At 38.1% G+C, this 17694-nt stretch overlaps 1 protein-coding gene across 3 annotated transcripts in view; it reads right to left on the bottom strand.

Annotated features, from left to right (window-relative positions):
* Positions 1-17694, bottom strand: part of FOCAD (focadhesin) — a 313294-nt gene that overhangs the window by 151606 nt on the left and 143994 nt on the right. For all 3 annotated transcript variants that reach the window (XR_009564338.1, XM_030840606.2, XM_060300979.2), the window contains exons 13-15: positions 17418-17519; positions 16762-16892; positions 14768-14894 (exon numbers count right to left, since the gene is read on the bottom strand). Coding sequence is in view for 2 of the 3 variants with exons in the window: in XM_030840606.2 (XP_030696466.1) it covers positions 14768-14894; positions 16762-16892; positions 17418-17519 (360 nt within the window). In the remaining variant the exon portion in view is untranslated. The remainder of the gene's footprint in view (positions 1-14767; positions 14895-16761; positions 16893-17417; positions 17520-17694) is intronic.

The raw sequence follows: 17694 nt of genomic DNA, 5'->3' as shown, positions 1-17694 counted from the left end.
ACACATCACAGGACACAACAGCAGCAGCTCCACAAATAATGAATACACACACAAAAAGCTTGGAAAGGCTTAAGCAAGGTCCATCAAGGGGGACTAGATTATTTATACTTATTTAGATGAACATAAAGTTATTTATTACCAAACATAAAAAGGAATATTTTTATAACCAAAATTAACTGTGATGCAGTCAGTTTCAACAAATTCCACAACTCCAGACATTTGTAATATCTATAATGAAAACATGGTAAATAACACTTATTCACGACTAGTAAGCAACAATAAAATAGTGGGTTCATTCCCTAGACAAGAAAGAGAGATGAAAAAGAAGGGATAAAGAAATAAGTATTCTTTGTAATAAAAGGAAGTTAACTGATTACTGGTATTGGTTTTTGACTTATGAATGCCCATCTTATTACAAAAAAGATTTAAAGAGGCTAGTATCTATTTGTTAGAAGGACAATGTATTAAATTCTTATCTCATTTGCAATATTTCAGTTAAGTTTCTTAAAAGTGAACTTTGATAAAAATATTATAAGGGATTTGGATTTTATAACATTAAAAGAGAGAGGGGGTGGGAAGAGAGAAACACAATAAGAAAGAGAAATGCCTTTAACCAAGCAAAGGAAAGGAGTATTGGGGTACCAATTGAGACACAGGCTTTATTAAATAAAATACTTAGACATGATGCCTCAATTCCTCTAGAGGACAATGGAACATAAGAAGGTAGTTGCTATAGAATGAATGTTTGTACCCACCCCCCTAAATTCATATGTTGAAATCCTAATCCCCAAGGTGGTGGTATTAGGAGATAGGGTCTTTGGAAGGAGATTAGGTCATGAGGGTAGAGCCTTCATGCCAGGGATTATAAGCAGACTACAGAGAGCTACCTTGGCCCTCTGGCTATGTGAAATTACAGTGAGAAGACAGTTGTCTATAAGGAAGACAGTTGGCTATGAACCAGGAAGTAGGCCCTCACCAGACAGTGAAAGGGCCAGCGCCTTGATCATGGACTTCCCAGCCTCCAGAACTGTGAGAAATAAATAATTGATGTTAATGAGACACTCAGATTATGTTATTGTTATAGCCTCCTGAATGGATTCAGACTATAAGATAGTCTGATAGTGGGTTCAGAATTATCTTTATGAGTAGTGGTTTGGATCAAGGGAATGGATTTGGGGCTACATATGCAACAATCCCAAGTGGTCTCCTTTAAATATAGAAAAAAGTACCAAAGCTTTAGCAGTGAAGGGTTAGGATACCATCTGGAAAAAGAAACTAAGTAACTAAGTCACCATCATATATTATGTGAGTTTTAGAGGAGAAATTAAAAAGACTACTTAGACCCTCCTTGAGGGCATTGACTATAACCAATTTTCAGGAACAAGTCTGGTATTTAAAGAACCCTACATGGGTAAACATTATGCTAGGTCTCTTTTGTTTGTAATCCCATTTTATCCTCATTTGAGGAAATAAGGCTCAAAGAGGTTAAGTAAATTAGTCAGAGGACACACAGCTAATAACTGGTATATAGGAGGTACATGGTATGTCTGCCTAAAAACAAAGATGCTTTCTACCAAATCAGGCAACAATTTTTTATATCTCCAGTACTAACTACAGTTAATGATGATATCTTACAGAAGTGAAATGAGAAAAATCACTTCTTATGAGTTAATAAGCATCTATAGATAGCAGAGCCTTAGAATAGCAAAGGACAGGTGGAGAACATAATGGAATCACAGACAAAACGACCACTTCTTAGTGGTAATTAGGAAGAAAAACTTAATTTCTTAGGAAGAAAAACTTAATTTCTTAGGAAGAAAAACTTAATTTCAGAAACAAGTAGATTTCTGTTTGAAAAAAATAATAAAAAGGAAATACTCCCAAATGGTAGGATTATTTATTATGAAAGTAATATAATTATTAAAGTGATACTTTCCATTTCCAGATGACTGACTGTAGCAGTAAAAAACAAAAGTCCTTGATTATGTGAACTATTTCCCTGCTGTAATAGGACCCTACCATGAAACCCTAATAGCTTTGCCAACTACAGGGTACACAGTCTGAAAGACTATCCTTAGTACACATCACTTCCTAAACAGTAATGATGTTTACTGCCTGCTAAATAAATGTTTAGCCAAAAGAACATTATTCTCAAACCAAGACACTGAGCAGTTATCTAACCTCCTTCTGAGGTCTATTTTCCTCATCTATAAATGTTATAATCCCTATACGGAAGAGTTGTTGAGGAACAGAAATGAAAAGTGCTTACTTAGCACAAGGACATGATCATATACACACTAAATAGAGTCATTGCTTGTATGATTATATTATATTCATTATCATCATATCAACCATAATTACCAAAAGCTAAGAGAATTCTACTTAATCTCATTCACTAAAGAACAACAATTGTATAGGTATGTTTACTGCGTCAAAAAAAATTGGTTAGAAAGAATCAATCAAGATGGCAGAGTAGAAGGACATGGAACTCACCTCCCCCCATGAACACATAAAAAATACATCAACACGTGAAATAATTCTCACTGAAAACTAACTGGAAACTGGCAGAAAGATTCCTATACAACCAAGGATATAAGAAAGATCCACACAGAATCTGGAAGGGAAGAGAAGGGACCTGTGCCCCCTGGGAGGGGACTCAGAGGAAAAGGGAGATTACATAGGAGGAGACCCCTGCCTGCAAGCCATAGATTGGGCGCCCCAGTCCTGGTGTCGGACACAGGGAAGACAAGCCCCCTTGGCTGGTTGTAGAGCTGTTGGAACTAACAGGAGGGCTGTGAAGAACATGCAAGGACTGGCTTGCTCCTGAGGCAGCGTGGCAAGGACAGATTGAGGATGGTTCCAGTGGCTGCCCAGTTTTCTGCAATTAGCCTAGCATACGCCTCAGCCTGAGCCAAGCAAATGCTCCAGTCCCGCTTACTCTACCACACTAGAGAAAGGGCTGCCATCACCAGGGAGAGAGCTCATATCTTAGTACTGAGATGCAGAGGAAACTTGGAACTAGGGCAACATCTGAGCACAGTGTGGGCAGCCATTGCTGGCATTTACACAGGCACTGTATCAGGGGTAGTCTTGATCTCTGACGGAAGCCAGACTGCTGCACCCACACCCTGACACATGCCCAGTGCTAAACGGAGCCCTGCTTACCCTGCAGCACAGCTTCTCAACAGGGCTGGGGTGGCAGAGGCTGGGGGTAGTAACTGGCTGTGAGGGACAGCAGAGACTCAGACACAGCTGGGGCTGTCATTATTGGTGCCTGCACAGGGGGCACATTAGAGGCAGCCTGGACCTCTGTGGCCAGCCCATCACATGCTGGCATGGGCCCCTCTTCCTCCAGCACTCCTCCTCTCTGGGGCAAGGGTACAGTGTTGGGAGTGGGAGACAAACACATTTAAGGGAACAGAGACAGCTTGGACCTGAACCTCAGGGCTTCTACTCCATCAACTTTGGACCTGACCCTGCCCCCGATAGGGTGCTAATGGCCAATGAGCAGAGGGGAAGCCACACCTCACACTTGGCTCTGGCCCTGGTTCCTCCATCTCCAACCCTACTTCCTGCAAGATGATAACTGTCAGCATACCCTGAGGAAACGCATGGCTTTTGTTCACATCAAATCCAGCTCTCCCACCAAAGGCACTGGGCACACACAGGCTGTAGACAGACACTCCCACATAAGGACACCTCTTCAAGACTGCAATAGGTAACTGTTTCATCTAATTTCACAGACACAGGGAAAGTTAAGCAAAGTAAGAAGACAGAGGAACTAGTCTTGATTGAAAGAGCAAGACAAAACCCCTGGGAAAATAAATAATGAAATAGAAAAAACACTTTACAAGATAAAGAATTCAAAGTATTAGTAATAAGAATGCTAACTAAATTAGGGAAAAGAATAGATGAACACAGTGAGAATTTTAACAAGGAACTAGAAAATATACAAAAAGAACCAATCAGAACTGAAGAATACAGTAACTGAAATGAAGAACTCACTGAATAGCAGACTATGTGATACAGAAGAACATAAATGATCTGGAAGATAGAATAATGGATATTACCCAATCAGAACAGCAAAAAGAAAAATAAATGTTAAAAAATGAGAACAGTTTAAGAGATTTCTGGAAAAACATGAAGCATACCAACATTGGCATTATAGTGGTTTCAGAAGGACAGGGGAGAGAAAGGGGGTTGAAAATGTTTTTGATGAAATTATGGCTGAAAAAGTCCCAAACCTGAACAAGGAAACAGATATCCAGATACAGGAAGCACAGAGGGAATCCAAACAACATGAACCCAAAGAGACACACACCAAGATATATCATAACTAAAATGGCAAAAGTAGAAAATAAAGAGAATTTTTTTTTTGGCCATGCCACGTGTTAAGTGGGATCTTAGTTCCCAGACCAGGGATCAAACCCATGTCCCCGCAGTGGAATCTCAGAGTCTTAACCACTGGACTGCTAGGGAAGTCTGCAAAAGGAGAATTTTAAAAGGCAGCAAGAGAAAAACAAAGAGTCATATACAAGGGAACCCCCATAAGGCTATCAGCTGATTACTCTGCAGAAACTTTGCAGGCCAGAGGGAGCAGCATGATATATTCAAAGTGCTTAAAGGGAAAAACCTGCAACCTAGGATACTCTACCCAGCAAGATTATCATTCAGAATTAAAGCTGAAATAAAAACAAACTTCTCAGACAAGCAAAAACTAAAAAAATTCATCAATACTAAAGCTACCCTAAAGAAATGTTAAAAGGTCTTTTCTAAGTGTTAAAGAAAAAGCTGTAATAAGAAGTAAAAATTTATAAGAAAGGAAAAATCCCACAATGAAAGGCAAATATATAGTAAGGACTGAGGATCAACCACTTAAATAAACTAGCATGAAGATTAAAAGACAAAAAATTGTAAAAGCAGGGGCTTCCCTGGTGGCGCAGTGGTTGAGAGTCTGCCTGCCGATGCGGGGAACGTGGGTTCGTGCCCCGGTCTGGGAGGATCGATCCCACAAGCCGCGGAGCGGCTGGGCCCGTGAGCCATGGCCGCTGGGCCTGCGCGTCCAGAGCCTGTGCTCTGCAGCAGGAGAGGCCACAACAGTGAGAGGCCCACGTACCGCAAAAAAAAAAATTAAAAAACAAACAAACAAAAATTGTAAAAGCAATTATAACTACAATTAAAAAAATGAAGATGTAAAATAGGACATCAAAAACACAAAATGTAGGGGACGGGAGTAAAAACAGGTGTATCTTTTAGAATATGTTTAAAATTGAATGACTACCAGTTAAAAATAAGTAGATATGGTTATAGGTCAACATGAACCACAAATCAAAAACCTACAATAGATACCAAAAACCTCGAAAGAAACACAAGCATACTACTAAGGAAAATCATCAAACCATAAGGGAAGAAACAAACAGAAGAAGAAACGAACAGAGAAGAACTACAAAAACAACTGGAAAACAAGTAGTAAAATGGCAATAAGTATATACCTGTCAGTAATTACTTTAAATGTCAGTGGACTAAATGCTCCAATCAAAAGACATAGTGGCTGTTTGAATAAAAAATCAAAACTGTCTATACACGTCTTACAACAGACTCACTTCAGAGCGACACACACAGAGTGAAAGTAAGGGGATAGAAAAAGATATTTCATGTAATCAGAAATGGCAAGAAAGTGGGGGTAGCAATACTCATTTCAGACAAAATAGACTTTTAAAACAAAGTCTATAACAAAAGACAAAGAAGAGCATTATATAATGATAAAGGGATCAATACAAGAAGAGGATATTACACTCGTTAACATATATGCACTCATACAGTAGGACCTAAATATACAAAGCAAATATTAACAGACATAAAGGGAGAAACTGACAAAAAACAATAATACTAGGGAACTTTCACATTCCACTTACATCAATGGACACATCACATAGACAGAAAATCAATAAGGCAACCATAGTCTTAAATGACACAATAAACCAGATGGTTTAATAGATATCTACAGGACATTCCATCCCAAAACAGCAGAATACGCATTCTTTTCAAGTGCACATGGAACATTTTCCAGAAGAGATCAAATGCTGGCCACAAAACAAGTCACAACCAATTCAAGAGGATATAAATTATATCAAGCATTTTTTCCAATCACAGTGGTATGAAACTAGAAATTACAGAAAGAAAACTGGGAAAATAACAAACACCTGGAGACTAAACAACATGCTACTAAAAACCAACAGTCAATGAAGAAATCAAAGAGGAAATCAGAAAATACCTTGAGACAACTGAATATGGAAACACAATTTTCCAAAATCTATGGGATGCAGCAAAAGCACTTCTAAGAGGGAAGTTTATAGTGACACAGGCCCTCCTCAAAAAGCCAAGAAAAATCTCAAATAAACAACCTAACATACCACCTAAAGGAATTAGAAAAAGAAGAACTAACAAAGCCCAAAGTCACCAGAAGGAAGGAAATAATAAAGATCAAAGAGGAAATAAATAAAATAGAGACCTAAAAACAAAAAAAAAGATCAATGAAACCAAGGGCTGGTTTTTTGAAAAGATGAGCAAAACTGATAAACTTTAGCCAGGCACATCAAGAAGAAATGAAAGAGGAAAAAAAATAAACAAAATAAGAATTGAAGAGGAGAAATAACAACCGATACCACAGAGATACAAAAAATCATAAGAGAATACTACAAATAGTTATATGTCAACAAATTGAACAACCTAGAAGAAATGAACAAATTTCTAGAAACATGCAAGCTAAGGCTGAGTCAGAAAGAAACAGACAATCTGAACAGACTGATCACTAGTAGTGAAATTGAATTTATAATTAAAAAAAAAAAATTCCCAGCGAAGTCCAGCATCGGACAGCTTCACAAGGGAATTCTACCAAACATATAAAGAGTTAATACCTATCCTTCTCAAACTATTCCAAAAAACTGAAGAGGATGGAACACTCACAAATTCATTCTATGAGGCCACCATTACACTAATACCAAAACCAGAAAAAGACATCCCCCCCAAAAAAATTTCAGGCCAATATCTTTGATGAATATAGATACAAAAATCCTCAAAAAAATATTAGCAAACTGAATCCACTGATACATAAAAAGGATCATACACCATGATCAAGTGGGATTTATTTCAGGGATGCAAGAATAATTCAATATTCGCAAATCAATGTGGAACACAACATTAACAAAGAGAAGGATAAAAATCATGTGACCGGGGGCAGAGTCAAAATGATGGGGTAGGAGGATGTGGAGTTCGCGTATCCTCAAAACTAGGGCATCTACCAGGTGCTGGTGGGGGACCTCAGACACCTAAGGGGATGGGAGGAATGCCTGTGCAACCAGGTAGGATGTGGGAGGGAAGAAGGCGGGGGAGGAAAAGTGGAGGTGGGATGGGACCAGCATGCCTGAGGGGTGGCTGGGGGAGGAGAGGGGTTCCCACAGTCAGAGGGGCCCACTCAGGGCGATGGGATCAGCAGGGATGGAGAGAGACCTTTGGGGAATTGGGGGATCAGAGGGGAATGCAGCCAACATCTCCCCAACTTGCTCAGGCCCCAGGAAGCCTGCTGGGGTCCCAGGCTTGAACCTCTGCCCTCCAGGGCCCCTCCAGCTGGGCGGGTCCTGAGGACATGGGAGGGAAAGTGGGGAGGAAAAGTGGAGGTGGGACGGGGCCAGCCCCTGAGGGGCAGCTGTGGGATAGGAGGGATTCCCATGCTTGAGGGGCCCACTCCCAGTGAGGGGATCAGTGGGGATCAGGAGAGACCTTCGGGGGATAGGAGGGGAACACGGCCAGCATGTCCCCCGCCAGCTCAGACCCCAGCAAGAATGCTGGAATCCTGGGCCTGAAGCTCCACCCTCTGGGGCTTCCTCTGGCTGCATGAGTCCTGAGCCTAAGGCCCGTCTCCCAAAGGCCTCTTCCAGCCAGGCAGGTCCTGACATTAAGCCCCAACCGCCCAAGGCTTCTACCAGCCTTTTTTTTTTTTCTGCCGAGGTTCTGTTTTGCATTGTTGTTGCTTCATTTTTATTTTTCTAACATATTTTTATTTTTCTAACTTTATTTTTTATTCTTTCTTTTTGTTCTGCTCCTTTTGGTTTGTTACATCTCTTTTTTTCTTTTTTTGCTGCACCACATGGCTTGCAGGGTCTTGGTTCTCAGGCCAGACGTTGGGCCAGAGCTCCAGTGGTGGGAGCACCGAGTCCGAGCCACTGGAATGACGGAGAACTACAGGCCCAAGGGAATATTAATCGGTGTGAGCTTTCTCAGAGGTCCTCATCTTGACACCAAGACCTGGCTCCACCCAACTGCCTGCAAACTCCAGTGCTGAAAGCCTAACAGCAAACAACCAGCCAGACAGGAACACAGCCGCACCCATCAAAAAAAATGGGATGACAAAAAAATATAGTACAGACAAAGGAGCAAGATAAATCCCACAAGACCAAATAAATGAAGAGGAAATAGGGAACCTACCTGAAAAAGAATTCAGAGTAACCATAGTAGATGATGATACAGAATCTTGGAAATAGAATGGAGGCACGGATTGAGAAAATACAAAAAATGTTTAACAAGGACCTAGAAGAACTAAAGAACAAGCAAACTGTGATGAACAACACAATAACTGAAATGAAAAATACACTAGAAGGAATCAATAACAGAAAAACTGAGGCAGAAGAATGAATAAGTGAGCTGGAAGATATGGTGCGAATAATTGCCAAAGAGAAGAATAAAGAAAAAAGAATGAAAAGAAATGAGGACAGCCTCAGAGACCTCTGGGACAACACTGAATGCACCAACATTCGAATTATAGGGGTCCCAGAACAAGAAGAGAAAGAGAAAGAGTCTGAGAAAACATCTGAAGATATTACATTCAAAAACTTCCCTAACATGGGAAAGGGAAAAGCCACACAAGTCCAGGAAGCACAGAGAGTCTCATACAAGATAAACCCAAGAAGAAACACACTAGGACACACAATAATCAAACTACCAAAATTTAACTGAAAGAAAAAATATTAAAAGCAGCAAGGGAAAAGCAACAAATAACACACAAAGGAATCCCCATAAGGTCATCAGCAGATTTTTCAGCAGAAACTCTGCAGGCCAAAAGGGAGTGGCAAGATATATTTAAAGTGCTGAAAGGAAAAAACTACAACCAAGATTACTCTACCCGGCAAGGATCTCATTCAGATTCGACAGAGAAACCAAAAGCTTTACAGACAAGCAAAAGCTAAGAAAATTCAGCACCACGAAACCAGCTTTACAACAATTGCTAAAGGAACTTCTCTACACAGGAAACACAAAAGAAGAAAAAGACCCACAAAAGCAAACCTAAATCAATTAAGAAAATGGTAATAGGAACATACATATTGATAATAACCTTAAATGTAAATGGATGAAATGCTCCAACCAAAAGACACAGACTGGCTGAATGGATACAAAAACAAGACCCGTATATATGTTGCCTACAAGAGACCAACTTCAGAACCAGGGACACATACAGACTGAAAGTGAGGGAATGGAAAAAGATATTCCATGCAAACAGAAATCAAAAGACAGCTGGAGTAGCAATACTCGTATCAGATAAAATAGACTTTAAAATAAAGAATGTTACAAGAGACAAGCAAGGACACTACATAATGATCAAGAGATCAATCCAAGAAAAAGATATAACAATTATAAATATATATGCACCCAACATAGCAGCGCCTCAATACATAAGGCAAATGCTAACAGCCATAAAAGGGGAAATCAACAGTAACACATTCATAGTAGGGGACTTTAACACCCCACTTTCACCAATGGACAAATCATCCAAAATGAAAACAAATAAGGAAACACAAGCTTTAAATGACACAACAGACCAAATAGACTTAACTGATACTTACAGGACATTCCACCGGAAAGTGGCGGAATACACTTTGTACTTAAGTGCACACGGAACATTCTCCAGGACAGATCACATCCTGGGTCACAAATCAAGCCTCAGTAAATTTAAGAAAATTGAAATCGTTTCAAGTATCTTTTCCGACCAACACTATGAGATTAAAAATCAATTCCAGGAAAAAAAAACTGTAAAAAAATACAGACACACTGAGGTTAAACAATACATTACTAAATAACCAAGAGATCACTGAAGAAATCAAAGAGGAAATAAAAAAATCCATAGAAACAAAGGACAATGAAAACATGACGACCCAAAACCTACGGGATGCAACAAAAGCAGTACTAAGAGAGAAGTTTATAGCAAAACAATCCTACCTCAAGAAACAAGAAAAATCTAAAATAAATAATCTAAACTTACACCTAAATCAAGAAGACAAAGAAGAACAAACAAAACCCAAAATTGGTAGGAGGAAAGAAATCATAAAAATCAAAGCAGAAATAAATGAAATAGAAACAAAGAAAACAATAGCAAAAATCAATGAAACTAAAAGCTGGTTCTTTGAGAAGATAAACAAAATTGATAAACCTTTAACCAGACCAATCAAGAAAAAAAAAGGGAGAGGACACAAATCAATAAAATTAGACATGAAAAAGGAGAAATTACAACTGACACCGCGGAAATACAAAGGATCATAACAGACGACTACAAGCAACTATATGCCAATAAAATGGACAACCTGGAAGAAATGGGCAAATTCCTGGAAAGATACAATCTTCCAAGACTGAACCAGGAAGAAACAGAAACCATAAACAGACCAGTCACAAGTAATAAAATTGAAATCGTGATTAAAAATCTTCCAACAAACAAAAGTCCAGGACCAGATGGCTTCACAGGCGAATCTATCAAACATTTAGAGAAGAGCTAACACCTATTCTTCTCAAACTCTTCCAAAAAATTGCAGAAGAAAGAACACTCCCAATCTCATTCTACGAGGCAACTATCACTCTGATACCAAAACCAGACAAAGACATCACAAAAATAGAAAATTACAGAACAATATCACTGATGAACATAGACACAAAAATCCTCAACAAAATACTAGCAAACAGAATCCAACAATACATTTAAAGGATCATACACCATGATCGAGTGGGATTTATCCCAGGGATGCAAGGATTCTTCAATATATGCAAATCAATCAATGTGATAAACCATATTAACAAATTAAAGAATAAAAACCATATGATCATCTCAGTAGATTCAGAAAAAGCTTTTGACAAAATTCAGCACCCATTTATGATACACACTCTCCAGAAAGCGGGCATAGAGGGAAACTACCTGAACATAATAAAGGCCATACACAACAAAACCACAGCAAACATCATTCTGAATGGTGAAAAAATGAAAGAATTTCCTCTAAGATCAGGAACAAGACAAGGATGTCTACTCTCGCCACTATTATTCAACATAGTTTTGGCAGTCCTGGCCACGGCAATCAGAGAAGAAATTTTAAAAATCCAAATTTATAGGGCTTCCCTGGTGGCGCAGTGGTTGGGAGTCCGCCTGCCGATGCAGGGGACACAGGTTAATGCCCCAGTCCGGGAAGATCCCACATGCCGCAGAGCAGCTGAGCCCGTGAGCCATGGCCACTGAGCCTGCGCATCCGGAGCCTGTACTCCGCAACGGGAGAGGCCACAACAGTGAGAGGCCCGCGTACCGCAAAAAAAAAACAAAAAGCAAAAAAAACAAACAACAAAACCCCAAATTTATATATAAAACACTGATGAAAGAAATCAAAGATGACACAAACAGATGGAGAGATATACCATGTTTTTGGATTGGAAGAATCAATATTGTGAAAATGACTGTACTATCAAAAGTAATCTGCAGATTCAATGCAATCCCTATCAAATTACCAATGGCATTTTTCATAGAATTAGAACAAAAAATTTTACAATTTGTATGGAAACACAAAAGACCCCGAATAGCCAAAGCAATCTTGAGAAACAAAAACGGAGCTGGAGGAATCAAGCTCCCTGACTTCAGACTACACTACAAAGCTACAGTAATCAAAATAGTATGGTACTGGCACAAAAACAGAAGTATAGATCAATGGTGCAGGATAGAAAGCCTAGATATAAACCCACGCACCTATGGTCACCTAATCTGTGACAAAGGAGGCAAGAATATACAATGAAGAAAAGACAGTATTTTCAATAAGTGGTGCTGGAAAAACTGGACAGCTACATGTAAAAGAATAAAATTAGAACACCCCATAACACCATACACAAAAATAAAAGCAAATAGATTAAAGACCTAAATATAAGAGCAGACACTATAAAACTCTTAGAGGAAAACATAGGAAAAACACTCTGACATAAATCGCAACAAGATATTCTTTGACCCACCTCCTGGAGTAATGAAAAGAAAAACAAAAATAAACAAACAGGACCTAATGGAACTTAAAAGCTTTCGCACAGCAAAGAAAACCATAAATGAGATAAAAAGACAACCCTCAGAATGGGAGAAAATATTTGCAAACAAAGCAACTGACGAGGGATTAATCTCCAAAATACACAAACAGCTCATGCACCTAAACATCAAAAAAACAAACAACCCAATCGAAAAATGGGTGAAAGACCTAAATAGACATTTCTCCAAAGAAGACATACAGATGGCCAAGAGGCACATGAAAAGATGCTCAATATCACTAATTATTAGAGAAATGGAAACTGAAATTACAATGAGGTATCACCTCACACTGTTCAGAATGGCCATCATCAAAAATCTACAAACAATGAGGGTGTGGACAAAAGGGAACCCCTCTTGCACTGTTGGTGGGAATGTAAATTGATACAGCCACTATGTAGAGCAGTAAGGAGGTTCCTTAAAAAACAAAAAATAGAACCACCATATGACCCAGCGACCCCACTACTGGGCATATACCCTGAGAAAACCATAATTCAAAAAGTCATGTACCACAATGTTCATTGCAGCCCTATTTACAATAGCCAGGACATGGAAGCAACATAAATGTCCATCAACAGATGAATGGACAAAGAAGATATGGTACATATATACAATGGAATATTACTCAGATATAAAAAGGAACGAAAATGGGTCATTTGTAGAGATGTGGATGGACCTAGAGTCTGTCATACAGAGTGATGTAAATCAGAAAGAGAAAAACAAATATCGTATATTAATGCATATATGTGGAACCTAGAAAAATGATACAGATTAACCATTTTGTAGGGCAGGAATAGAGATGCAGTGGTAGAGATCAGACATGTGGACACAGGAATGGATGGTGGGATGAATTGGGAGATTAGGATTGACATATATACACTACCATGTGTAAAATAGACAGCTAGTGGGAACCTGCTGTATAGCACTGGGAGCTCAGCTCGGTTCTCCGTGGTGACCTAGATGGGTAGGATGGGGTTGGGGGAGACGCAAGAGGGAGAGAATATATGTATACATATAGTTGATTCACTTTATTGTACAGCAGAAACTAACACAACATTTTAAAGCAACTATACCCCAATTTTTTAAAAAAAAATCACATGATCATCTCTATAGACACAGAAAAAGCATGTGACAAAATTCAATATCCATTCATGATAGAAAATTTCATCAAAGTTTGTGTAAAAGGAACATATCTGCTCATAATAAAGACCAGTTATTATAAACCCACAGCTAACATCACACTCAATGGTGAAATGATGAAAAGCTGAAAGAATTTCCTCTAAATTAACAGATGAATAGATAAAGAAGATGTGTGTGTGTGTGTGTGTGTATTCCAAATATACATAATGGAATATTACTCAGCCATAAAAAGGAATGAAATTCTGCAATTTGCAACAATGTGTATGAACCTAGAGAATATTATGCCTAGTAAAATAAGTCAGATACAGAAAGATAAATACTCTGTTATCACTTATATGTGGAATCTAGAAGATAAAACAAATGACTGTATATAACGAAACAGAAACAGACTCACAGATACAGAGAACAAAGTAGTGGTTACCAATGGGGAGAAGGAAGGGAGGAGGGGGGAGGTAGGGCTATAGTATTAAGAGACACAAAATACTATGCATAAAATAAATAAGCAACAAGGATATATTATACAGCACAGGGAAATATAGCCATTATTTTTTAATAACTTAAAGGGAGTATAATCTATAAAAGTATTGAATTAATATGTTGTACACCTGAAACTCTTATGATATTATAAATCAAATATATTTCCATTAAAAAACAATAATAAAGCAGCTTACAAGGCTGCATAAAAAAATTTTTTTTACATAAAAAACTTTTGTTAGGTCGATGAATGATCTTTGATGTAATTACCACATTTCTCCAAAAGATTAAAGATTTCTTCTGCTGTGCTACAGTTTTGGGAGCAGTCTGAAGTTCAGAAGATCATTTAGAGACTCGGTTCTAATATCAGTCCATCCTACCCAGTCTGATCATTAGGAAAGAAAGGATCCTTTGCCAATCTTCAAGTCAACAAAAGTTTTTTGCTGGCTATAAAACTGCCACTGGCCCATGCCGATTTCCTTACCTCTTCTGCTTCTAAGGCTCTCAAATCACGAAACCGAGAAGCAAATATACTCAAGAGTTCTCCTATAAGCATACTTCTCCTTCTATATTAACAAAAATAAATAACAACGAGGAAGAATCTAAAGTCTGGTTTTCTTTAGCCTCTAGAAAATGTCTACATGTTTCAAGACTTCCCTCTACAAAGAATTTGTAAGGTAGACTGTCTTATTTCACTCTTCTGAACAAAAGTCTCCTACATCTTTGTAACCACAATGCCTTGTAAATTATTTTCTTCCAAATTATACAAAACAACTCAAAAAAGCCCACCTCAGCCTGGCAGAGTGCATGAAGACCTTGTAACACCAAGGCTGCTGGAGTAGCCTGGTCAGGCTTGGTGCATTCATTCAACATCTGGGAAATAGCTGCCAACATATCTGCACCGTGCTGATACGGCCTACAAAAAACGACAGTTTAGACACAAGATTAAAGCCAAAGAACTATATTACTACCCAAGGTCTTTTGCCTGAACAAAAACATTAATGCTTTTCTTTACTCTTGTGCCTATCAAACGTTGACCCTCAACTAAGAATACCATATGCTTTTGTTCAAAGATTTGCATCTTCATCATTTCTGCTGTAACTTCAGGCTCATTTTTGGTATTATTACCCAAAAAAGAAGACACTCCTTAACAAATTTTATTCTCCCTGAATCACAAAACCTATTGTCTGAATCGACAAAAACTCAAGTCTATAATAATAGTGAAAAGAACTGACTTACCTTATTGAGATCATCAGTAAACCCAGGGATTTGAGATCAGAAGATGGTTGGTCATAGCAGTATTACAAACTAAGGTGGGTATGCCTATCACAATAACGACGATAATGATGATAAAATCATAATAATATGAATTATAACTGACTGAGCACTTACTTCATGCCAGGTACTGTGCTGGATTCACTCACTCATCCTCCTCTCCTTCCTCTATCCCACATATATTGTGCTACCCCCAGAATGCTTTTAACTTCATAAAGAAATGCTCAGGTCTGCATTCGTTGTAACCCCTCAGCGATATAATACTTCTCTCTATTTAACAAAATATCAATTGAAAAAATTGCCTGACTGAATTCTATTGCTTCACTGTCCGCCAAATGGAAATCATTTAACAAAACTGGAAAAATTTGACGGATCTCGAGATGGTAACTGAAAGGTTCACTGAATAAGGTTTCAACAGACTCTGATCTGATCTGATGTTTAACGTCTCCTGAGCCTCATCTTTAAGTATGTAAAATTAAAATGTCGGCTATCATCTCTAAATTTTTTCCATGCCAATACCTCAAGAGAATCTAAACTCTTAAGTCTTGGGTTAACACGTGTGTAACTTTTAGACTAAGATGTTTTTTGTGTTGCCAAAAGGCTGAAGCTTAGAAAAGAGGCAGAACTGCTGAGGCTTAAATACAGTCTGATCCAAGATTTTACTTGAAACGGAAATCATCCACATTATCAGCATCTGGGCCAACCCATTCATTGCACAGCTTCAGGAAGTACCATTCACAGTGTCATCATTGACAAAAGTAGAATGATGCTCCAAGAATTCTACAGTGCAGTGGCTCAATCAATATATGAAACTGCAGGATTATAACTCATTACAAATGTATCAAATCTATTTCCTCTCTAAGATTTTGGCCTTACCCTAATTCAAGAAAATAGAAATCTGGCAAGGTGGAGCTTTGCTTAGTGTTATTTCAGTCTTGTCACCTCCTGCCTAGTTATTAACCCATAACCTAGAATAGCAGAGTCATCTCCCTAACATCTTCATGTCTTCCTAAACCCTAAAGCATACACAGGAATTCAAGGTCATTTCCCTCCTTGTAATAATTCCTAATAATTAATTCCATTCAATGAGTTACAAATAAGGCCTTCTCTATTAAAACATCTTATAAAAATCAGCATAACATAGAGAGAATATAAGAAAGAACAGCTTGACTGATAATCCACTGCTTAGGTTTCAGGAATTTATATATAGAAAAATAGAAAATGTAACATCATATGTTTTATTACAACATTAAATTATTACACAGAAAAGGATATATAAATAGCCTCTAAACCTAGATATAAGTCTAGACCTGAAAAGACATGCCTGCTACTCAAAGCTATTGTTTGATGTTACTAAATTTAACAATCAGACAATTTGACTTTAATATTCATTTATTCTTATTCAAACATCCTCTGCCTATCTTTCCTTGCTTCTTGCTTGCAATAAAAAAATTAAATGCAAAATAATATATCATGATATACATTCCCAAAGGTCAAGCATGTCTTACCTTTGCTTACATATATCTCTGATCGATGCTGCTTTAGCTATCAGTTTCTCCCATTGGACCTCCTTGCCCACAGACAGAGAGGGCACATCGGACATGGCCATGAAACGCTGCAGTTCAGGATAGACACGATCCTAAAAAGGCAATTTCACAAAAAAGGTAATTTCACAACTTGAGTTGAATAATAATTGTCTCCTTTTATGCAGCATTTTCACATCTAAATCTTACATCTGCATTGCAAATTATAATGTGTTTCATCTAATCAGAAAAAAAAGAATGCTGTTATGATTGCTGGGGATTTTCTTACAGATCCATGTACTGTTCATTTCATAAAACAAGAAAAAAGTGGCAAAATCTCACTCTAATTACAAATGCTCTAATCACTTATATTTCTATCACTTTTTCCACACAAATGGAAAAATAAATTTCAGAATTAAGGAAATAAGATTATTTTCTATTCTCAATTTCTCTCTGAGAGTCAATCACAACTGACCACATTATAGATCAAAAGTACACTAAATCAAAATTTCTCAATGCAATCATTTATGTCACTCACTAATATTACTATATCAAAGAAGTGTCATGCATAATGACAAAATTACCTTTCTTCAGTGAAAGGGACATGCTTACTACTCATACAAGTGTATATCTGAGCTTACCTGTTTTTCCCACAAAGAAGTCAACAAGCGCAAAGTGACAGCTTTTAGTTGCGGAGTGGTTCCAAGAAGTTGAATTACTCGTAGAATTTGTCCTATGCACACCTAGCAAACATTGAAGAAACTTTGGTTTCATAAATGCAAATGTGGATAACCCCAAGGTTACCAAAGGAACTTAAAAACCTCTTATTATAAAATAAAGACTGAAACGGAAGCTTACTACAGTATTACCCATCTCCTCAGAGGTTGGAGATAGCTTTGGGAGGAGCTAGTTAGCAAT

Source organism: Globicephala melas, chromosome 6 (genome assembly GCF_963455315.2).
Source record: "Globicephala melas chromosome 6, mGloMel1.2, whole genome shotgun sequence".
Classification (NCBI taxonomy): Eukaryota; Metazoa; Chordata; class Mammalia; order Artiodactyla; family Delphinidae; genus Globicephala; species Globicephala melas.
The sequence above is the reverse complement of the archived record's forward strand: the minus strand, read 5'-3'. Positions and strand labels throughout refer to the sequence as shown.